The sequence below is a fragment of the Salarias fasciatus genome, chromosome 18, assembly GCF_902148845.1.
Source record: "Salarias fasciatus chromosome 18, fSalaFa1.1, whole genome shotgun sequence".
NCBI lineage: Eukaryota > Metazoa > Chordata > Actinopteri > Blenniiformes > Blenniidae > Salarias > Salarias fasciatus.
In genome coordinates this window covers 6,117,570-6,141,574 of record NC_043762.1, presented here as the reverse complement: position 1 = coordinate 6,141,574, position 24,005 = coordinate 6,117,570, and the positions used below count along the sequence as shown (strand labels likewise).

At 47.8% G+C, this 24,005-nt stretch overlaps 1 protein-coding gene across 2 annotated transcripts; it reads left to right on the top strand.

Annotated features, from left to right (window-relative positions):
- The first annotated feature begins 1,201 nt into the window (after positions 1–1,201).
- Positions 1,202–18,925, top strand: wnt3a (wingless-type MMTV integration site family, member 3A). 2 transcript variants are annotated; one of them, XM_030115631.1, is made up of 5 exons: positions 1,202–1,293; positions 8,449–8,690; positions 9,321–9,323; positions 18,098–18,363; positions 18,446–18,925. In XM_030115631.1, exons 1-5 carry the CDS (start codon positions 1,202–1,204, stop codon positions 18,923–18,925), a joined length of 1,083 nt encoding a protein of 360 aa, XP_029971491.1. The 2 variants fall into 2 exon arrangements, with proteins under 2 accessions (XP_029971491.1, XP_029971489.1); XM_030115629.1 differs by lacking the exon at positions 9,321–9,323.
- Positions 18,926–24,005: the final 5,080 nt, after the last annotated feature.

Below are 24,005 nucleotides of genomic sequence, written 5' to 3'. Positions count from 1 at the left end.
CCTCCATCTTCCTCCACCCTCCCTCACCGCTCTGTGCTTCACCTGTCTGGACATACTGTCTGTCCTCACCTTCTCCATCCACATCCACAACCATTTGTCCTTCATTTCTACTGAGGAGCTCCTGGTCTGGTCTGAGTCCTTCACCAGGAGGACCAGGAGGACCAGGGGGACCAGGAGGACCAGGGGGACCAACAGGACAAACAGAACCAGTCAGGTCCCTGAAGTTCTCCCGCTGAAGCCACAGCAGTGAAGACTTGGACCCCTGTCTCTCCTTCAGGTCTGGGACTCGGTGGTAGCGGACCTTCATTGATCTGGACTTTAGAACCGGGACCGGAACAGGAAACAGTCTGGATCTGAAGGAACAGCGAGGGGAGCCATGTTTCTGTGAGCCTCAGAGAGAACATGCAAACTTCAGGAGACTCTCATCCTGGACTCGAACATGTTATGGTGTTATTGTGAGGTGAGAGAGCGAACCACTACACCCCTGCCCCAAAATGAAGGGAGGAGCAGCGGAAAGCATTTCAGGGTTAACGGTTCTATTTCCACAAGATGAGATGCAATGAGGAAGAGTTTCCTCTTCCCCCTTTTCTTCCTCCTCCTCCTCCTCCTCCTCCTCCTCCTCCTCCAGCTCTCACCTTCACACTTTCGCACTTCAACTTTCAGGCGGGATCAATAATCAGATTTACAGTGGGAAGAATGAAAACCTGATGGTCTGATTTCTGCTCGACTGGTCAGATCAAAGAGACGAGAGGAGAGGATCCGGGTCTGGACCGGACCGGTCTGGACCTTCAGGAGGATCAGGGACCGAGTGAAGGACTCAGATTCAGCCTCGTGATTATTGATCTGGATCTTCTGCTCCCGCCTGCAGGACTCCAGCCGCTCTCGGGCAATTCACACATATTTATTCCTGCATTTTAGGATCTTCGTGCCGGGGAGCGAGATCCGGGCGGGTTGTTATAGCTACGCGACCCGCGGGGGTCCCGCCGCGTCTTTAAAGCCCCGCGCGCCCTCCCTCCTCCCGCTTCGCCCCGCTCAGACGCAGCGCATCCTCCCGCGACATGAGCTCGTCCCGCAGCGAGCACGCGTCCTGAGAGCCGGCTGACGGACCCGCAGCTTCCCGCCCCGCCGCCCCGGCGCGTCGCCCCGGGACCCCGCACCTTTGACGCAGAGCGCGCGCGCGCATGTTTGGACCTGCGCGGGGATGTTTGGTGAAAGTTTGAGGATGACCCGGGCGGGATGCGTCCTGCTGCTGTGCGGGCTCACGCACGTCCTGGCCAGCTACCCGATCTGGTGGTGAGTTCGATTCCCTTCCTGGAGCGCGTCTGGCCCAGCGGCCGCCTCGGGGGGCATTTCCTCACTTTAATGCGGCAACTAAAGGCCATAAACTTGTTTCAGCTTTTCTTGAGGATTTATGAAGTTAATCTGTCAGAAGATTAAGTTTTGTTGCTTTAGTCCAAAAAAAAAAAAAGAAAAAAGAAAAAGAAAAGAAAAGACCTCAGAGTCTCGGTGTCGTTTTACCGCAACGAACTGCGACATTTGCAGCTTTTCCGTTCAGGTTTTTGCTTCCAAAGTGCGGCAGGTGCAAACTTGGTGCGCAAACTCTGGCCTGTATGTGCGCGCGTCCATGTGGCCGCGCGCGGACGGTGGTCAGAGATGAGATCCTGCGCAAAGTTCATGGATGAAGCATAAAAACTGATTCATAATGAGAATACTGGCTTCAGATGCACGAATATTCAGCGGTTAACATCGATCAGCTCTCACTGAGCCACTGTTTCTACAAACGGAAGGATTTTTCTGCTTTTTCAGAGGAATTAGAAATATAGTATATCAGTTACGCAGCAGGAGGAGTTGAAATAGTTATTTAGAAAACAAATCTGCAAATATGATCAAATCCAGTCACTCAGACAAGTTTTAAATGTTTTTAAAATAAACGTCCACAGATCTAACATTAGATTCTGTCTTTACTGTGAAAATAGTCTTCGACTTCAAAACATCCAAATGTGTTTTATTGTTGAGCTTTAATGTCTTTAACAAATATTTTAATAATATTTTAAAGTTGCTGCACGCTTTTTTAAAATTTATTTCACTCATTCTTCCCTTTATGCTGTTAAACAGTGATGAAAAAATAAATTAGGAGTCCTCCGTTACTGTCTTTAAGTTCGTTTTTTTTATTCATATATGGAGACATTTACCGACGACATATTTTCTTCTTTATTAACTTAAAAAACAATTTATCTGTCCGTTTCACTGCAGCAGCAGAAAAACATTTCTGCAGTTCACATTTAACTGGAATGGTGATCACATATGTTTATCTTAAATCAACAGATAATGCACAAATTATTTTCTTTAAACATCTCTCTTCACACATCTGCTTTAAATCCATTATTATTATATTGATATTATTGATCTGATAGTTTAAACTAAAACGTGTGAATCAATCCTAGACTGCTTCAGGAGAATTGAACTCAGACTGATCCGTCCTGCTTCTGATCACTCTGTTCTTTTCTTCACTGTGGGAATGAGCTCAGCTCAGTCAGCACCAGGAGACGAACTGAATTCACTGTTTTCTGGATTCTTTTCATCCAACTTTCATACTATAACTTCTTGATAAGATAAGAAGATATATAATTTTTTAAATTTTTTTTTAAAGAATTTGTAATTTTTAAAATATGTTAATTTCATTCACAATATTTTCCAACATTTTTTATATATTTCAAATTCTTTGAATGTTCCGAATTTTGAATGTTGTCATTTTTTTTATAATTATTATTTCCTAAATTGTAATATATTCAAAATATTCATTTTTTGTGGATTTTAGTTGTTTGTCTTGTCAGTGATGATTGGAGTCTCCAGAGTTTGATCCTCCTCACTGTTTGATTGGTGGAATTTGATCAGCGTGAAGCTTCTGATTGCTGGTTTTATTTGTTTCCAATGGATTTGAAGCTTTAGGGGTGAACGTGTCTGCTGGGGGGGGGGGGGCTGTGTTCAGCGGATGCAGTGCTGGAGTCGGCTGATATGTTTTCACCATGTGAAGCAGCAGAGCTCTGAGGAACCTCGGTTCTCTGCTGCTCAGGGTCTCACTCCCTGCTCTCATCTGAGAGAATTTGCTCGTCTTTTTCTAATCCTGCTGTTCTTTTATTCTCTACCAGTGAAAGACGTGAAACTCTACAATGAATGAGTGAATAGAAGAATAGAAAGGAGTGAATGGATGGATGGATGGATGATGATGGATGGATAGATGCTGAGGTGGAGAGAACATGAAAAGATGAATGGATGAAGCTAAAATAGAATGAAGGAATGGATGATGGATGGAGGGATGGATGATCAGAGATGGAAGCTGGATGTATTAAATATGGATGGATGAAGGAATGGATGATGGAGGGATGGATTGATGGATGGATTGATGGATGAAGAACAGATGAATAAAAATGATAGATTGATGGAGGATGGATGATGGGTGAATGGATGGATTGATGGCTGGATAATGGATGAAGGATGGATGAAGGAAAAGATGGATTGATGGAAGGATGGATGAATGATAGATGGATGATGGATGGGTGGATAGATGGATGGATGGATGAATGATGGATGGATGATAGGTGATGCATGGATGGATGGATGATTGTTGGGTGATAGATGGATGATAGATGGATGGATGATGAATGATGGATGGATGGATGGATGGATAGATGGTTGGATGATGGATGGGTGGATGATGGATGGATGATCGGCGATGCACGAATGGATTGATGGATGATGAGTGGGTGATGGATGGATGATGGATGGATGGATGATGAAAGATGGATGCATGGATGGATGATGGATGATGGATGATGGATGGATGGATGTATGGATGGATGGATGGATGATAGGCGATGCACGAATGGATTGATGGATGATGAGTGGGTGATGGATGGATGATGGATGGATGGATGATGAAAGATGGATGAATGGATGGATGGATGGATGATAGGTGATGCATGGATGGATGGATGGATGGATGGATGGATGGATGGATGGCTGATGGATGGATGAATGAATGATGGATGGTGGATGGATGGTGGATGAATGATGAATGGGTGATGAATGGATAGATGGATGATAGATGGATGGTGGGTGGATGATGGACGGTGGATGATGGATGGATGGATGGATGGATAGATGGATGATGGATGATGGATGATGGATGATGAATGGATGATGGATGGATGAATGGGTGATGGATGGATGGAAAGATGAATGGCTGATGGATGGATGGATGGATGGATGAATGGGTGATGGATGGATGGATGGATGGATGAATGGGCGATGGATGGATGGATGGATGGATGAATGGGTGATGGATGGATGGATGAATGGGTGATGGATGGATGGATGGATGGATGAATGGGTGGATGGATGAATGGGTGATGGATGGACTGATGAATGGGTGATGGATGGATGGATGAATGGGTGATGGATGGATGGATGGATGAATGGGTGGATGGATGAATGGGTGATGGATGGACTGATGAATGGGTGATGGATGGATGGATGAATGGGTGATGGATGGATGGATGGATGGATGGATGAATGGATGATGGATGGGTGATGGATGGATGAACAGATGCAGAGATCAGAACATGGCAGTTGTCTGACTGGCTCTACTGAAGCGTGTTTCTGGTTCACATCCAGCTTATCAGCATCTCAAAGCTTCGTCCATTCACATCTCCGTGTGGATTCCTGGACCCAGCAGCAGACACTCCGTGGGGTGAACTCCTCTCTCCGGCGTCGAGACTGATGAGGAATGAATCACGCGCTCAGCTGGATGTGGAGAAAGCAGCGCTCGCTGTTTCAGCCAAACTTCAGACGTTTCAAACTGTGCTAAGCTCACGCAGGCCCAGGGAGGACATGCAAACTGCACACAGTGAGGCCTGGAAGCCTCTGGAGCTCTGCAGCCTGCACGCACACAGGTTCATGTCTGCCTCAGTGTCGACCTGCCGTGACAAAGCCGCCCCCCCTGGCCCCGCCCCTTGCTCCAGTCCACCCCACCTCAGAAGATAAATACCTGGAGGTGAAAGCTGGCCGCACATTCCTTCTGCAAACCCTCTCTTGATGTGAGAGTGGCTCCGGGGCCCCGGGGCTCCGCTCAACTGCTCATTCTGCGGCTCCCTGCTGGGACTTGCTGAAATATGCATTAAAGCTGCAGAGAAAGAGAGAGAGAGAGAGAGAGACTCCAGCTGAAGCCTGGAGAACGCCCTGCTGAAGAGCTCCTCGGCAGGAAGCGAGCGCGTCTCGGGTCCGAGCGGCTCGAACTCAGAGAGTCTCTCTGCGTTTGGTTTGCAGCACTCAGAGAGGCGTTCTGTGGCTCACTCTGTGTGATTTCCAGCTCTTTAGAAACGAGCCTTTCTGCTTCTTGAACACACTTTTGGGGAATTTCATGTCACGTTTTCGATTCTGATTATTTTGTGTCTCATTTACAGAAGTTTTGTGGACGTTATCATTTAATTTAATTTAGTTTTGTGTCTGATTTTAATCCACTTTTTGCTCCATTCATCATTGATATTTCTTCAGCTGTTTCGCATTTTGCATTTTTGCAGCAGCTCATAAACAATAATAATCTATTTTTTGTCATTTTATAATTGATTTGCAACTTTTATTTGATATTTTAAGTAATTTTTAAAGTTTCCAGCCTCAATTAGCAATTTTACCTTCCAGATCATTTATTACTGCTTTTATTTCTCTCTGTTTTTTTGAATGAACTTTTTCAATTTAATTTGTTCAATTTGTCAGCTTTTGGCCGCATTTAGGTTCAAGCTTTGTTCTTTCTTTTTGTTTTTGTGGGACATTTTTTCATTTCTTGAACTTGTTGGTCATTTTGTGTAGAATATTTCACGCCTTGGTGTAGTTCCAGTTGAATTTCTGGTCCTTCACTGGATATTTTGATGCCTTTTTGACCTTTGAGGTCGTTGAGAACAACTCCAGCATCTCGGCTCATTTCAGTTTTATAATGTTTATTATGTCGGTGGAGTCAGAGAGCGGATGATGAGCCTGTCAGTCCAAACCCAGGGATGAGAAACCCTCAGAACCCTCAGAACCTCTAGAACCTCCAGAACACAGGGCCTCAGAGGGCTTCATGTCTTGCTCTCTTCTTCTTCTTCTTCTTCTGTCCTCACTTCGTGTCCTGATCTGGTTTATCTCGTCCTTCCTGAGATCTCCTGTTGGGTTTGTGATCATCAGTGGAGACTTTTCTTCGCTGCTGTGGTCGTTTTTCAGGTCACATCTCTGATTTCTACGTCTTTATACCTTCAGAATTATTTTCATCATTCACAGGTGTCGTTGTGGTCAGAGTCTGTTACCTTCCTAATAACCTTCTCGTTGATTTTTTCTCGAGTTTTTCCTGGAATCATGTTTAGAACCTCGTCTTGAGTCTCTCTCATCGTTCTGACTGTTATTCTAATTTTCAGTGTAATTTTTTTCTCATCGTTCTGACTCGTTTTTGCTTTGTTAGTGTTTCTGAAGCTGTGTGTGTGTGTGTGTGTGTCTGTGTGTGTGTGTGTGTGTGTGTGTGTGTGTGTGTGTGTGTGTGTGTGTGTGTGTGTGTGTGTGTGTGTGTGTGTGTTGTCCGTCTGTTGCTGTTTTTCTGTTTTTATCTTTGCGGTCCTGTTTCGTCTCTTGATGCGTTCATTCCTCTGTGGTTGTCGCCCCTCTCTCTCTCTCTCTCTCTCTCTCTCTCTCTCTGTCTCTCTCTCTCTGTTTTCTGTATTGTGGTTGTTGGACTGACATTTGATCACAGCTGAATTCGATCGGGTTTCACAGTGAAGACAGAGTGAGGATGAGCTTCGTGCTCTTATCTCCTGTCCTGCTGACAGCATCGTGCTCGTCCACTCATTTTTTATGATTTTGTCTTTGTTCATAGTGTTTTTTTGAATCTCTTGTGCTTTAAAACAGTCTCTCTGTGGTCAGATTCCCTCTTTGTTAAAGTGTTTTGGTGTCTCTCAGTAGATTTGCTGATCATTCCTGCGTTGAGGTTGTTTGATCTGATAAATGATCCCAGTTGATCCACGCTGCTGTGTTTGTTCCTGGACTCCATAAGGAGGATGGAGACGAGGTGACGACTTGCTCTCCGTTCCTGCTGATTCTCCTCTGAGGTCAAACTCTCTTCAGCTCTCTGTGTCTGGGTCAGTCTGGAGCTTGAACCGTGGTTCCTGCTGCCGTGCAGGCAGGTCGCCCCACTGAGGGTCATCAGGAGGTCAGGGTGCAACAGGAGGATGGATGGATGAGTGGATCACAGAGGGATGGATGGATGGATGGATGAATGGATGGATGGATGGATGGATGTTGGATGGATAACAGATGGATGGATGGATGGATGGATGGGTGGGTGGATGGATGGATGGATGGATAACAGATTGATGGATGGATGGATGGATGGATGGATGGATGGATGGATGGATGGATGGATGGGTGTTGGATGGATAACAGATGGATGGATGGATGGATGTTGGATGGATAACAGATGGATGGATGGATGGATGGGTGGGTGGATGGATGGATGGATGGATAACAGATTGATGGATGGATGGATGGATGGATGGATGGATGGATGGATGGATAACGGATGGATGGATAACGGATGGATGGATGGATGGATGGATGGGTGGGTGGATGGATGGATGGATGGATAACAGATTGATGGATGGATGGATGGATGGTAGATGGATGGATGGATGGATGAATGAATAATGGATGGATGGATGGATGGATGGATGGATGGACGGATGGATGGATGGATGATGGATGGATGAATGGATGGATGGATGGATGGATGGATGGATGGATGATAGATGGATGGATGATGGATGGATGGATGATAGATGGATGGATGATGGATGGATGGATGGATGATAGATGGATGGATGATAGATGGATGGATGATGGATGGATGGACGGATGATAGATGGATGGATGATGGATGGATGGATGTATGGATGGATGATGGATGGATGATGGATGGATGATGGATGGATGGATGTATGGATGGATGATGGATGCATGATGGATGGATGGCTGGATGAGAGATGGCTGGATGGTTCCTTGATCTCTGCTTGTCTCCACAACCGGAGGATGAACCACGTTTTGCCCCCAGTGAGCTGACGGTGCTGAACCCTGTAAACTAAGTCACACCAGGAGTCTCGGAGTTTCCTGGAGCGGCTGTAGAAAACGTCCCCAGGCTCAGGGAGGAAGTGCAAACCTGGTCCGGAATCGAGGTTAATTTTCCCGTGAGGCGACAGGGTTAACCACTACTCCACCGTGACAGCCAACCATTCCCGGTCCAGAACTGATTCAGTCGTGTGTCGAGGGAGGATCGGTGTCACTTTCACTTTGTAATCTGATTACTCTCGCTGACAGACGGAGGAGCAGCACCTGTCGTCCCCTGTCCCTCACCCTCTGTCCTCTGTCCCTCAGGTCCCTGGCGGTGGGCCATCAGTACTCGTCTCTGGGGACTCAGCCCATCCTGTGCGGCAGCATCCCGGGTCTCGTCCCCAAGCAGCTGCGTTTCTGCAGGAACTACGTGGAGATCATGCCGAGCGTCGCCGAGGGCGTCAAGATCGGCATCCAGGAGTGTCAGCACCAGTTCAGGGGCCGGCGCTGGAACTGCACCACCGTCAACGACAACCTGGCCATCTTCGGCCCGGTGCTGGACAGAGGTGAGGCCGGGTCCAGGGTTCGAACCCCGGAGCCGCTGCTCTATGGCTCTATGGCTCTACAACTTGTTCAGGTTGAGCCATCACCTTTTTTTTTCCGAACATCTCCGCGCTGCTGGATTTAGTAGAGTTTTGGGGGAATTTAGACTTTTTGGGGTTTTCAACTTGTTTTTGGTCTTTAAAGTTTTCTTTTTATTGCCTGTGTTTTGCTTGGTTCTGGTCTCAGATCTTCAGATTTTCTCTTCTCGTTCTGGTTTCAACAGTTTCCCACCTCGAGCTGTTTTCACTTTGGTTTCTTTCTGCTTCTGGAGTTGCATTTCCATTCTATGGATTAATTTAGGACGGTTTGGCTCCTCTTTATTTGAGGTTTTTCTGACTTGTCTGGTTCAGATTCCGACCTGCTTCTCGTCGTTTTTAAACTCGTTCATTTGAGTTTTTGGGCCGTGGACTCGCTGTTGTCGTCTTTGATTCGTCTCCGGCTTCACTCCGTTGAACTTCGGGATTTCTGAGCTGATCTCTGAGCTGGTTTCTCGGTGGATGAACTGCTTTCTCTCTGCTTCTGACTGGGTTCAGGGTGACCCGACACCTGTTCTCACTGATTCTCTGTTGAACTGGCTTCCATTTGTTTCCGAGTCGGTGTTTTTTAGATGCTCCTGATTATGACTTTCGGCTGTTGTTTAGTCTCTTTCTGTCAGAGAGCGAACCCATCATCAGGATGAGGATGACAAACACACACGCTCAGGTGACCTGATCTCTGCTTCGTGTTTTAAACGGTTAAACCTTCTGCCGAAGACAAATGAAAACTAAAAGTGACTTATTGTGTCTCGCTGCTGATGAACTCCTCCGTCGTCTCTTTGTTTCATATTTGCATTGGAGAAGCTGCGCTCCCCGCGGGCGTCTTTCATTCCGCTCATTCAAATCCTTCTTTAAATAGACTTTAGACTGAACGAGCTCCCGGCGGCCTGGATGCATGAAATAATGCGCGCAGTGCGCTCCGGAGGAGTGAGTTGGGTCTTGTTTGAGTTTTCTTTAGCCGGGGATCCCCTGCGATCGCAGCGCTCTCCTCTGAAGTGCCGAGCGCTGCGCCATCTGATTAGACTCTCAGGCCTGCAAGAAAACCACATTAAGCAGACAGAAACAACAAACCCAGAAAGAAAGAGTGCTTCTAATTCCAACATACAACTGAACCAACAAGACGGAGCAGGAAAATTAGCGGCAGAGTTCCCCGCTGCTTCGGGCTTCAGGCCTGATAAAAGTCTTTTCTGCGCGTTTTGATTGAGTTTAGAGTAAAAAAGTTTAGCTCTGGGACTCCTTCACAGCTCAGTTCATTAATAAGGAGGCTGCTTCTGTTTCTGGAGATCACTGAGAGCGTAGACTGGTCTTCTTATGAGGAAGAAAACACTTTAATGAGACACTTTTTGTAAAGTTTGGCCGTGCTTTTTTTTTTTTTTTTTTTTTTTTTTTCATGAAAGGATCCAGGTTTTGGCACCTGGACCTTTTAACTGTCAGGTTTTGTCACTTCAGCAGCTTGACTCTCAATTAGGACCATTTTACGGATCCGGATCCAGAACGGAAAAATTACATCCAGGGGCTTCAAGCATAGATATGTGGCCGGAGATCTGGCTACGAGCATTAGCCGCATTCTAAACGGCTTTATTTCCACTGGATACATTTTACTTGTGGCTTGACGCCCTGCAGCTGAGAGTCACAGGAGATCCGACAGCGGCTCTGTTTTCTAAACATACAGCAGCCAACACGGCAGGGACTGGACGAAAGATGAAAGACCCGTGAAGCCACGAGCGACTGGATGCTGGTCCTCCAAAATAAAAGTTCCCCCCTTGCACTCCAGGATGCATCTGGTGGGGATGACAAGCCTCTGGTGCAGAGCTCCAGATCCAGTGGACCTCATTTTCCGCTGCAGATCCGATCCGGATCCGTAATGCAACCAGTGTGAAATGGGCTTGAGACTGTGGTGCAGTTTTACTGTCACACAATTTACTCAATGTTTTCAAGACAGAAAACGGGAAACTTTTGTTGAGCTTTGAGTGTCCGTTTCCACGACAACGATCCTCGGAGCCAACTAGAGCGCAACTTTTTTAGAAAACGGTCTGACTCTGTCTCCGTGGAAACGGCAGAAACACTGTTCCCGGTTGTTAATAAAAACATCCAGCACACCGCCGAGTGACCCGGCAGGGAAACCCTACCGTTCAATGCACTGGTGTGGAAACGTGAAACCTTCCTGAAAACGGCGAGTTTTCACTGGAAGCGTCGTCGCCTGGCGACTGTATGATTCTCACTATAACTCGTAACAAAGCCTTTTCATCCTGGAGACAGGGTTCGAACCAGGACTCTTTCCCTGTGACGTATACGGCACGCTTCTCTAATCCACACTTGACCGGTTCCCCAGTCCAACGCCCCGGCCACAGAGACTGTGGAGGTGGAGAATGTCGTTAAATAACTGAAATATTGACGTCTAGCAGACTCTTTTTATACCAATCAGCTTCTCGACCTGTTGAACTTTGATCAACACGATCAACTTTATCAATACGATCAACTCTGTCAATGTGATCAGTTTTCTGGGTTTCGTACCGTGACACCCCCCCCCCCCCCCCCCCCACCCCCCACCCCCCCCACCCCAGACGTCTCCTCCTGCTGCTTCATCAGAACCGTTGCTGGTTTTGTTTTCACCGCCGTTCGGCTCCTAACAGTGAAACCAAACATCCTTCATGAAGTTTGTATGAAGGAATGTGATCTAACTGCGTCTCTTTTCCTCCCACTGAGACGTCTGGCATTGTTACATTGAGTCTGGGCCTTTATTTTGAAAGGCTTCGGCCTCTCTCAGACGCTCTTTTTGATCCCACTCAGCTTCCTGACTTGAATGTCATCGCTTGTTTTATTCTCCACCTGCTGTTTTGTTGGGCGTCCACATCTTTTCCCCTTTCTGACCTGGCTCTGGCTGAAATGAGCTCCAGCGTTATTCAGCGATGTTGTTTCTTTGTGCTCTTTCAGGTAAATATTGGCAGAGATCATTTGCATATCAGTGAATCGAAGCCAGACCAACAGGACAGATTCCTTTCACTGCTTTGTCTCTTTTTTGCTGGAGGCCCTCGTCCTTTCATGCCTCCAGCTCTCCGTCTTAATCCACTTCTGTAAAAACAAACTTCCACGCCGAAGGTGAGGCGGCGGCGGCGGTGGCGGTGGCGGCGGCGGCGGTGGCGGCGGCGGTGGACACGCTGAATCCAATAAAGGTGCTGAATGTGTGTTTGAGGCGGGGAGGAAACCGACACGCCGCGCTCTGAATGGCAGACAGCGGCGGGGACAATGGCCCCGACGCACCGACAAGCAGGAGCATCAGTCAGATCCAGATCCAGGGAAATGGAAGAGCTCTGCTACCGGGTCCTATCAAAGGCCCCTGAGCCCCCCGGGCCCCCCCGGGATCCATTCACAAAGGCCCTTAATCCCGCCACTTTGACCTCTCACGTTATTAAGAACCCGAGTGACCTTAATCCAATCAAAATGATTTGCTAAAGCCCAGTGGCTGCCGGGGAGGGGGAGGAGGGGTGGGGAAATGGGGGAGTGGGGGGTTTTGTGGGGGGGGGTCTGCCGGCATTTTGCACCACAATAGCGGCGGGATTGAGAACCCCTATCGTTAGCCACCTACTTGAGCTCCAGCCTCTTCTATCAACTGGCTCAAGAGTTTATTAAAAGCAATTGCCCCGAGTGACCCCGCCCACCCCCACGCCACCCCCGACCCCCGACCCCCCCCCCGAGTTCACATCAATCTTCTGCAAACGAGGTGACAAGTTTAGTGCCCGACCCTCCACACTCATTCAGGACCTGAGAGAGACTGTGGAGGCTCTCAGGCTTCGCGCCTCCAGACCTCCAGCTTCAGCTCCGGGTGATTCAACACACATTTCATGAGCTGGAGATGATCCACAGCACAATGAAACACATGGAAGACAAAACTACATGAATCTATCAGGAATCACTGAAAACCACAGCTGGAACATCTGTCAGAGATCAAAGAGGAAAAATGTTTCTCAGATTTCAAAGACTTAGAGGATTTTATTTATCTTCAGTAAATAATCTCAAATGTTTGGTAGAGATGAGAAACAGGCTGGATCCTGCAGTCTGAGCCCCCACCTGGGCTCAGAGGCACTTCAGAAGCAGGTTTTCCACCAAAAACTCCAAACACATTCTTATTGATAGCTCTATTCTGCTTCCACATAAATTTATATCAAACCCACATTTTAAAATGTTGCATTTGTTTTCATTTGAACTGAATATGATCGCTCGTAAATGTTTTATTTAAAACGTCATCTTTCCTTCAGGGAAACATAAGGCACGTGGACCAAAACTGACTCTCAAGAGCTTCCAGTCTGGTCCGCCAAGCCTCCGAAAATGATCAAAACCTGAAAGAGAACTGATTTTTTTAAACATATCTCTTCAGAGGAGCGACTCAACATCACGCTCAGAGACAAGCTGCGAAAACGGTGATGCAAACATGAAAGTTAGCCTCAAAGCCATGCTGTCAGGTGACAGTTTGGAAAAACACCCAGAATGCAACAGGAGGAGAAGTTTCAGTAACATCTTTCTGGAGGTTTTTCATCAGGTACACTCTGCGCCACAAGAAAGAAAAACTTTAAAGTTTCTAAAGGCTGTTCTGGCTCTGTTGTACTGGCCCAGGTTTGAATTGGACTGAATGTGGCCCCTGAACTACCTGTATGGTGTTTATAACGTACTGTTGTCAGTATTGGTTTGTCGCTAAAGGTCGGTACTTGTCCTGTAAAATGCGGTGCATCACTAATCTGAAGTACTGGACGGGTGTTCTGAGGTAGATCCTGTTGAAGTGCGCAGTATCAGCTGAGTGTTTCACCATTCTTCACATACCAGAGATATTCGGCTGAATGAAAAACAGCCTAAAACATAAAGAAACGGTACAAAAATAAAGAGTGTTTTGCTGTATTGCAGCATTTCCTTCAGCTCGTCTTTAGAGGAAAGCCTGGAGAGAGAGTCTGACTGTTCTCTGATGGGCAGCGAGTGACGAAGAGACTCTTGAAGTGGAAGTCTTCCTCTTCAGGGGCCGTTGACGTCTTCCTCTTCAGGAGCCGTTGACGTCTTCCTCTCAGCACGCCGCTCATCAGCAGGCGGCCTCCAGGCCACGTCTGCCTCGGCGCTCATTAATTTACATTAAGAGAAGTGTCGGAGCGCGGCGCAGGAATCCGCCCCTGATGAAAGGTGAGCGAGCGGCGCGCAGGTGTTCTCAGTCCGGCCGGCCGATCCCAGAGCTCCGCTTCGGCATTCCTGGGATTTCACAGAATGCATGAGTATAATCTGACTGCGCTTTGTGAGTCATATGATCGAATTAGTGAAGAGTGGCCGTTCACAGCTGCACAGGTGTTACGGCGGTGCAGGTAGAGACACGCACACACACTCTCCTCAGCCAAACCATTAAACTCAAAGGAAACTCACATTATGCAACACATTCAAACAGAAAGAAGCCTCATGAGTTTTTTTACTTAGAAAAAAAAAAATCAAAAATATAAACTAAAGGACTGTTTCAACTGATGAATTCTGGAGATGAATTCTGATCTGATCCGTTTTTACACAGATTATTTAGTTTGAAATTCCATTTCCAAATCAAAATAGAGTTACATCTGCTACTGGATGGTAGTGGAGGAAGATTCCTGGATATTATTCTTTGTGCCTGTCCCTCTCAAGACACAATCCTAGCCGGGCCTCGTCCAGGGTCGACATTTTAATAAACTTATTATTCTTCTGATACGCAAAACTTTTCCAAAAAAAAATGCAGCCCGCAGCGATTGGAGCAGCTCCACAAAATTCACTTCAAAATGTGTCTAAATTCTGAGAACGGTGTGCTATGACTTTTCTCTGTGTTCCGGAAAAAAAACATCAGAGAAAATTGCCAAAGTCTGGGAATATTTTCCCATGTATTCCAGGAAACATGCAAAAAAATCATCCATGAAAAAGTCCATCATGCCTCGCCATACTTTGATATAGAGATGTCATTAAAATATCAAAACGTTGGCATTTTTGTCCTCTATCCAGATGCGAAGTCCTCATTTCAATATCTTCTACTAAATTTAAAATGCAAGCTTTAAAGAGTGGTAAAAATTTCAGCCATTTTTGGAGTTTATAATGGGTGTAATGGAGAGGGTGAGAATGGGAGAGGCTCTCCATTTAAACCAAAAAAGCTTTTCTCTAATCCCCATGGGCACATTTCTGGGTCAGTGTTAACAAGTTATACCTCAGAACGTAGGTATTTTCCTTGTGATTCTCACAATGTTTGATTATTTTTTAATTTCAAACGGTTCTCTCTCCAGATGCATTTGTTTGAGGAGAGTGCGGAATTTTCTCCCATCTGCTCCGGTGCATTTTGGAGAGAGTTTCTCTCGCCTCAATCCAAAGGTTCACAAATATTTACAAACTCGCTGTGGCTATACGGATGATCCTACAGACATGAACACTTCAGGATAATTCCATGAAAAGCCTCTGACGCTCACAGTAAAACATAATTTTTTAATTTTACCTCTCAGTTCTTGAGAAATGACATTTCTTTAACCATGCAAACTGGATGATAAACTGCAGATTCACTATCATGGCTGCTGAGTGCAGCTGGTCTCCATGGCAACACACACACCTGCTGAGTGCAGCTGGTCTCCATGGCAGCACACACACCTGCTGACTGTCATGGCTGCTCTCAGCTCAGAGCTCACAGTGAACATGGAGGAGTTATACAGACACACACACGCTCACACACATACGACAGTCGGCAGCAGCTGGCAGGCACAAAGTAAACTTTCCTCTGGAATTTTCTAGTTTCCTCTTCGTAGTTCGTCTCCTGCTCTGTTGCTGCTGTTATATCACTCGGTCCACTGGAGAGCAACATAACTACGACCCAAGCGATTGAACTTCTATAAGTCCGTTGGAGTCGTCGTTTCTCTTTGAGAACCTCCTGATCGTTTAAACAGTGGTTCCTCGTCTACGTCTGTCCCCATGCCTCCAGACATTCAGAGGGTCTCTGCAGTTGTCTCCAGTCCTGTTTCCTGCCATGTTCTCTGGACTCAGACGTTCTGCTCTGGACGTGCAGCGCTGGGTTTTATGTATTTGCGGCCCGGCTGACCTTCAACCCGCTCCGCTTTGTGGGAGGAAATACGACCTCCAAATGAGCCTAAAGGTCAGGGGATGTGGGTGATGACCTGTGACCCCGGGATGAGAAAGTGTAACTGTTGAGGATGAGTCTGGAGCCGCCCGGCCTTTCAGGAGGCGGCTGTGTGTGCGTGCTGGGGGAGGGAACCCGGCGCTCCGGTATATCATTAACTCCGCGCCCCAGAGAAAGAGTGGCTGTGGTAAATGGAGTTGATGGGGGGACCTTAGCCCCGCCCCCCGCTGGGCGCCGCTCACAACACAATATCTCCACAACCATGAGATTAAGCAGGAGAAAAAGTGCTTTTCGCCATTCACACGCCCTTTAGATTGTTTTATTAAAGCATGTGAATGGGGATTTCCCCGTCTGCCGACAAGCGGCGTCCGGCCGCCGCATACTTCTCTGTTGCTATGACTTAACTTGGTCCCCACTAATCACTCGCCGGGGAAATTTCATATAAAATATCTGGGGCCATTGTGGGGCTAACGCAGCGTGACAGTGGCAGCACAATAGGGATTCAGCCCCCCAGCAGGTCGGAGGGACCGACCGCTCGGCCCGGCTCAGCGTGGCTGGACTCGGCTCGCCAGCCGCGGGAACAGGCTTTGTTACGGGAAAAGAGGGTTCCTCCGTGAAGCGCCAGGAGAACCTCAGCGGCTGCTGACGGAGGGGTGGAGGCTCCAGGTGGAGCTACAGGTGACGGGCTCCACGTGTGGTTCTGGTGTAAACTGTCCTGTGATGGACTCACCTGTTCAGGTGGTCCAGAACCTTGGATCAGGTGGAAGTTTGGGGTTTTTTTTTTTAACGTTATAAAAGCGTCATGCTGTCCGTCTCCACATCACGCCAAGAGGTTGTAAACCTGAGATGACGAGTTTCATCAGGAGCTCTTCGGTCTGTGGCTGCTGTGATTCAGACGGAGAACCGCTGTGAGCAGCCGGCAGGCCTCATGGGGAACGTGAGGAACCTGCGGCGGCGGCGGCGTGCGGCGGGGTGGAGGATCCAGCAGACCTTTTCTCTTGCATCACTGTCTCTAATGCCCTTTAGTCCTTCGACCGGTTTGAACCTGCAGGGAGGGCGGAGCTCCCACTCTGCTGCTTCTTTCTCTTTATCTTCCTCTTTCTGTTCTGCAGAGAGGAATGGAGTCCAGGACCGGGACCGGGACCGGGACCGGGTCCCGGACCAGGGGACTCGTGGTGTCCTCCCCATCACTCTGCAGGTCCCTGTCTGAGCCCCCCCTCCCTCTCTGTCTCTTCCGGTGTTTGCCAGACTGGCTGGTCCTCGGTTTGGGAGTGAAGGAGGAGAAGGGTGTGTGGTTTCCTCCTGGGGGGGGTCAGTGCAGAGCGGGGTCGGAGCGCCGCCGCTGCTCGCCGTCCCCTCACTCTGAGGCTGCTTCCTAACCTTTCAAAAGCTTAATTGAGTCTGTTAATTACAGGCTGTCAGGCTGGTCTCTTCCTCTCATCTGGGTGGAAGATCCTGATCCCAGTGACTCATCAGGCAGCTATGTCAGGCGGAGACGCCGCCGCGGCCTCGCCGGCCTGATCCACACACAGCGCCATTGATGTCTGGGCTCAGCCAACCCACTCAGGCTACTCACACGCTCCCACCACGACGTTTGATGTCGTCTCAGCTTCAACATTGTTTGCCGATGAAATTATACAAAGTGAAATACGACTGAAGACTCAGTGTGCAGGACAGCATCGTGCCAGACAGCCGCACAGGACGCACAACGCTCCATTGCGGCCGCTGTTAAAGGGAGAACACCAGGTAGAACTTTCAAAGGGTTCCAAGATTCCAGTTATTTCATCAGGCAAGCAGACGTGACTGTATCTGTTACCAACAACAGTCTTCACTGGCTGTTCACAGACATAAGTAAGAAATTCACTATAACAACAACATCAGCAGCTCACCTGTCTTTTACTGTGGAAAAATAAAAACAACAGAAAAAGGTTTTCATGACTTCTACCAGGAGCTCGACTCCGATCGACACTCGACTCGCAATGCCTGGTTTCCTAGAAATGACGGAGGTGAGGCTGGTTAGCACTGGGAGCTCTGCTGCCACAGCTGGACTGACTCTGTTCAGGCTGGAGGGTTGACCTCTGTCCTGTGACCTCGGACGACCCCGACGAGATCGAAGTCATAGCAAGTATAGGACCTGGTTTACTGAAGTGTTCACAGACACAGAAGTAGTCTTTGGAAGTGATTTATGACCTTGCTGAACTTTGGGCATAATTTCGTCTCTTCGCAGCGACTCGGGAGTCCGCCTTCGTCCACGCCATCGCATCGGCCGGAGTGGCGTTTGCGGTGACCCGAGCCTGCGCCGAGGGTTCAGCCACCATCTGCGGCTGTGATACGCGTCACAAAGGGCCGCCGGGCGAGGGCTGGAAGTGGGGCGGCTGCAGCGAGGACGTGGAGTTCGGAGGGATGGTGTCCCGGGAGTTCGCCGACGCCAGGGAGAACCGGCCGGACGCCCGTTCTGCCATGAACCGACACAACAACGAGGCCGGGAGAACGGTTGGTGTCCTGCTTTCTCTCTGAAGGATTCAGAGCTTTTGTTTCACCTTGGCGTTTCACTGACGGATTGGTTCCTCCTCAGTCTCTCAGCGACAACATGTTCCTGAAGTGTAAGTGCCACGGGCTGTCGGGCAGCTGCGAGGTGAAGACCTGCTGGTGGTCCCAGCCCGACTTCAGAGTCATCGGCGACTACATGAAGGACAAGTACGACAGCGCCTCGGAGATGGTGGTGGAGAAACACAAGGAGTCCCGCGGGTGGGTGGAGACCCTCAGGCCCAAGTACAACTACTTCAAACCCCCCACGGAGCGGGACCTGGTTTACTACGAAGGCTCGCCCAACTTCTGCGACCCCAATCCCGAGACGGGCTCGTTCGGGACCCGCGACCGCGTCTGCAACCTGACGTCGCACGGCATCGACGGCTGCGACCTGCTGTGCTGCGGCCGCGGACACAACACCCGGACCGAGAAGAGGAAGGAGAAGTGCCACTGCATCTTCCACTGGTGCTGCTACGTCAGCTGTCAGGAGTGCGTGAGGGTCTACGACGTGCACACCTGCAAATAGAGACTCGGAGGATCACCAGACCGTACGGGCCGGAGCGGGTGGACCAACGGCGTGCCGGTCCCGGGCGTCTGACGGGCCGCCGGCGCCACTGGTCTGGGCTGCGACGCCACGGACTCCAGTCCGCCCTGAAACGGACACGTGTGGGCGTCGCCCTACAACAGACAGGACTGGGCGCTGACCTGACGAACTGTGACGTCTCAGGCGGGAAGCTTTCACTGGCCGATGTAGGGAAGAGGAACAGATCTCTGTTTCTGAATGCAGGTTTAGTCAAAACTCTGGCTTAGTTTATCCAGGTTTTGTTGATCCCAGCTGACTCTGGATGAAGGCAGGCTCCACCTGCACAGGTGAGCCATCCTTCACAGGACACACGCAGACAGTCACAGCCACAAGCTCACCTCAATCGCATGTTTTTGGACTGTTGGAGGAAAGCAGAGTACCCTGGGAAAACTCATGAACGCACAGGGAGAACATACAAACTGTGAATAATGAACATTTACTGAAACACCGTTTGACATTTAAACCCTAAAATACAAAAACCTTTGAGAATTGAACCCTCATTCCACCAGCTTATGTAATAATAATAACTGATTTCATTTATTTTGTTCTAGAAACACTGAACTTTCTTTGCTGTAGGTTCTCAGTCGGTGGCGCATGCGTGTAGCGGTTCGCACTGCAGCCTCACAGCATGAAGACTTGCGCTTTCTCTGTTCCCTTGTTTGCATGTTCTCCCTGAGCCTGGGTTAGTTTTTCTCTGCATTCTCCGGCCTCCTCATCAGCTCATCAGGTTGACTGGTGACTCTGAATTCGGTGCACCGACGGTTCCTGCCCAGCTGGAACCAGCTGACTTCAGGTTCTCCAACCCCCGCTGGAGAACGACCACTTCCTTTAGTCACCAGCGCTGAGTTCAGGGTGAACCTGGGAGTTGGAATGCGCTGCTTTCTGAAACAGGCGTCTGTTGGCTGATTGTCAAACACCATATTGGTGTATTTTCTTATGTTCTGTGTTCTCAGTGGCTCCTCGGGTTAATATATGTGCAGAACTGCCAATGCTTTTAAAAGGGAAAATTTTGTTCGATGTTTCCTCCTCAGATGCTCCGCAGCTTCTGCGTTCCTCTTCGGTATCAACTGTGTGTATGTGTGTGACTGTGTGTGTGTGTGTGTGTGTGTATGTGTGTGAACACTAACTGTGTGTGTCTGAATGCACTTGCACCTGAGTGAATGTACTTACCTGGTGTTTACATGTTCTTAAGCTAATGAGTAAAAAAAAAAAAGGAAGCGAGAAAAAAAACTGCTTTAATCCAGAAATGATGAAAGATGAGAAAGAAGACGCTCACAGCCAGCGGGTGAAAATACAAGTGGCTGTTGTTTTATCATCTGAGCCTCTGAGGGTAAGTGTAAATGCAAACACTGGTGCTGGAGAGAACTCCCCGAGGTCTGAGATGAACTCCTTCCTCCTCCTCCTATCTGGAGAACAGCTGTGGACACTGACGCTTCCTGTTACCCTTAACTTCATGTAGATCGTATTGAACTAGTCCTACTCAGCTTCATGGCTCGTCTCCACAACGACCATTTCAAGTGAACATGCAAAAAAAAAATTTCATTGTGTTTTGGTTGGGGATGCTTCCAGATTCTGTACTTTTATAGGTACGGACTGGACTCCATTGGTATTAGTACCGAGTCATGTCAGATCAAACGGTACCATGTTTCGGTACCTGAAAGCATCTTTGTGACTGTGAGGGAGTGCAAGAGTTGGCGATTTTCTGAGCCGGACCTGAACACAGCATTTCTCCCACAGGAGCGGAATGCTGTCAGTAACCTTGCCTTCATTCAGCAGAGCAACATGGCTAACAGGAAGACTCCTCGTTTCAAGATACGATGCAGATTACGCTCACTGCGGTGGGACAACTTCTAATCTGAGGAAGCTCCTGGTTAAGATAAAGGTTTTTCTCAAGGCTGAGGAGAGCCGAATTTTAAATATCTTCAGGTCTACGGCTGCAACTCCTGCATTCAGCACCATTAGCATGCTAGCATTTGTAAGCACGCTATAATCCATTAACATACTAGGATCCCTTAGCAACCCGTCTGCAGTCAGCAACAAATTAACATTTTTTAAAATGAAAACACACAAGAGCACTGAAAATTGGTACCGTTGAGTCCTGGTACTGATTAGTACCGTATCAGTTCAAATATGAACGCAACTCATCTATAGTTTTAGCTGTTTGTTTACAGGAAAATAGAACTCGGAGGCTCTAAAAATGCATCTTTCGAAAAATGCTGTCATGTAGACGGCGGAAAACAACACTTTCTCGAAAAAATGTGTAATGTTGCTGTGTAAATGTACATCATTTTGAAAACATGAAACTTTTCAGCATTTTTCACTTGAAATGTTGAGCAAACGAGGCCCGATTCTGAAGTCCAGACTGTCGCTGAGTCGTCTGTTCCAGTGTTTCATGATGAGGAAACAAACTGTTCATGAACACCAACCTTCGAAAGGAAATGAAAATAAATCCCAGAAACTGTGAAGTTCAGACCTTTGATATGGAGCCATCAGTTCCAGGTACGAGCGAGACATGATCAGTATATCAGTTTAAATCACGTTGCTCATGACACACAACACAGATTTAATTTCCATATATGTGGATCGGTGTTGCTTCAACTGGAGCAGGCAAGTTTCAGCTGTGGCGTCTTGTTTCATGGACTCACCACCAAGCAGCATGGAAGCCATTGATCCCCCTTCACCTTCATGCTGCTATGTGTGTGTGTGTGTGTGTGTGTGTTGTGTGTTCTATGTTCTGTGCATGTATTGGTTCTTTCTGTGAAAGGAATACATTGTATGTAGTTTAGCTCTTGGAAATGTGAAGTTTGACTAATTTGCTGACTGTAAATTCTCATTTAATCAAGTAGATTAAGAAGAATCCGTTTCTAGTAGATTTCCTCTGATTTCCATCGTCCTGCTTCTTAGAGATGAATTCTGTTTTTTGTCCCTCTGTTTCCTCTGTTTCACAATACAAAGCAGTATTTATTTATTTGGAAAACATGAAAATTAGCTGGTTGAGAGGTTTCTGGCTCCAGGTGCTGACGGCTGTTTGCAAGCGGTGTGCCGATCTGCCTCGGCCGGGTTGCTCTGTGGTTTCTTTCATCGTCTGACGGAGCAACACGGCATCGGTTAAGGGTTAAATATGTAAGATTTGTGTAGCGCCACGAGGGCATCAGGTTTCAGTGTTCAGTCTGGTCGTCAGAGTTAGCAATTAGCTTGTAGCTGCTGAGCGAGTTGTAGCTAAAAAGTTGTACTACTGTGTGTGTGTGTGTGTGTGTGTGTGTGTGTTTGGACCAAAATGTAAATCTGGCACACTGAAGAAACTTTGTTTTTATGTTCACGCCTTTCTTTTAATTCTGGTCCGAATGCAGTATGAACTGGTCATGACTGTCATGTTTCCACGACTATCGTGGCTACCGACCACCACAACTGACAACATGGCTAGCATCACGTTTCCATGACTACTGACCATGACGACATGGCATCACGTTTCCATGACTACTGATCATGACGATCTGGCATCGCGTTTTCACGACTACTGACCATGACGACATGGCATCACGTTTCCATGACTACTGACCATGACGACATAGCATCAAGTCTTCATGACTACTGACCATGACGACATGGCATCACGTTTCCATGACTACTGACCATGACAACATGGCATCACGTTTCCATGACTACTGACCATGACGACATAGCATCAAGTCTTCATGACTACTGACCATGACGACATGGTATCACGTTTCCATGACTACTGACCATGACGACATGGCATCACGTTTCCATGACTACTGACCATGACGACATGGCATCACGTTTCCATGACTACTGATCATGACGACATGGCATCACGTTTCCATGACTACTGACCATGACGACATGGCATCACGTTTCCATGACTACTGATCATGACGATATGGCATCGCGTTTTCATGACTACCGACCATGGCGACATGGCATCACGTTTCCATGACTACTGACCATGACGACATAGCATCAAGTCTTCATGACTACTGACCATGACGACATGGCATCACGTTTCCATGACTACTGACCATGACGACATGGCATCACGTTTCCATGACTACTGACCATGACGACATGGCATCACGTTTCCATGACTACTGATCATGACGACATGGCATCACGTTTCCATGACTACTGACCATGACGACATGGCATCACGTTTCCATGACTACTGATCATGACGATATGGCATCGCGTTTTCATGACTACCGACCATGGCGACATGGCATCACGTTTCCATGACTACTGACCATGACGACATAGCATCAAGTCTTCATGACTACTGACCATGACGACATGGCATCACGTTTCCATGACTACTGACCATGACAACATGGCATCACGTTTCCATGACTACTGACCATGACAACATAGCATCAAGTCTTCATGACTACTGACCATGACGACATGGCATCACGTTTCCATGACTACTGACCATGACAACATGGCATCATGTTTCCATGACTACTGACCATGACGACATGGCACCATGTTTCCATGACTACTGACCATGATGACATGGCATCATGTTTCCATGACTACTGACCATGATGACATGGCATCATGTTTCCATGACTACTAACCATGATGACATGGCATCATGTTTCCATGACTACTGACCATGATGACATGGCATCATGTTTCCATGACGACTGACCATGATGACATGGCTAGCTTTATGTTTCCATGACTACCGACCATGACAACAGGATCGAGCAGGATTACTATTGCAACAAAACATCATCAGTAGGGTAAAACTAACCTGACTCACGACGGTCTAATCCTGGCTCATGTTCCCTATTAGAGGGTGAACAATCCAATGCTTGCTGAATTCTGCTTCATAATGATACGAAGAGCTGACATCGAAGGATCAAAAAGCGACGTCGCTATGAACGTTTCCATGACTACTGACCATGACGACAGGGCTAGCTTCACGTTTTCCTGACTACTGACCATGATGACATAGGTAGAGTCACGTTTCCATGGAAACTGATCAAGAGAAGCTTCATGT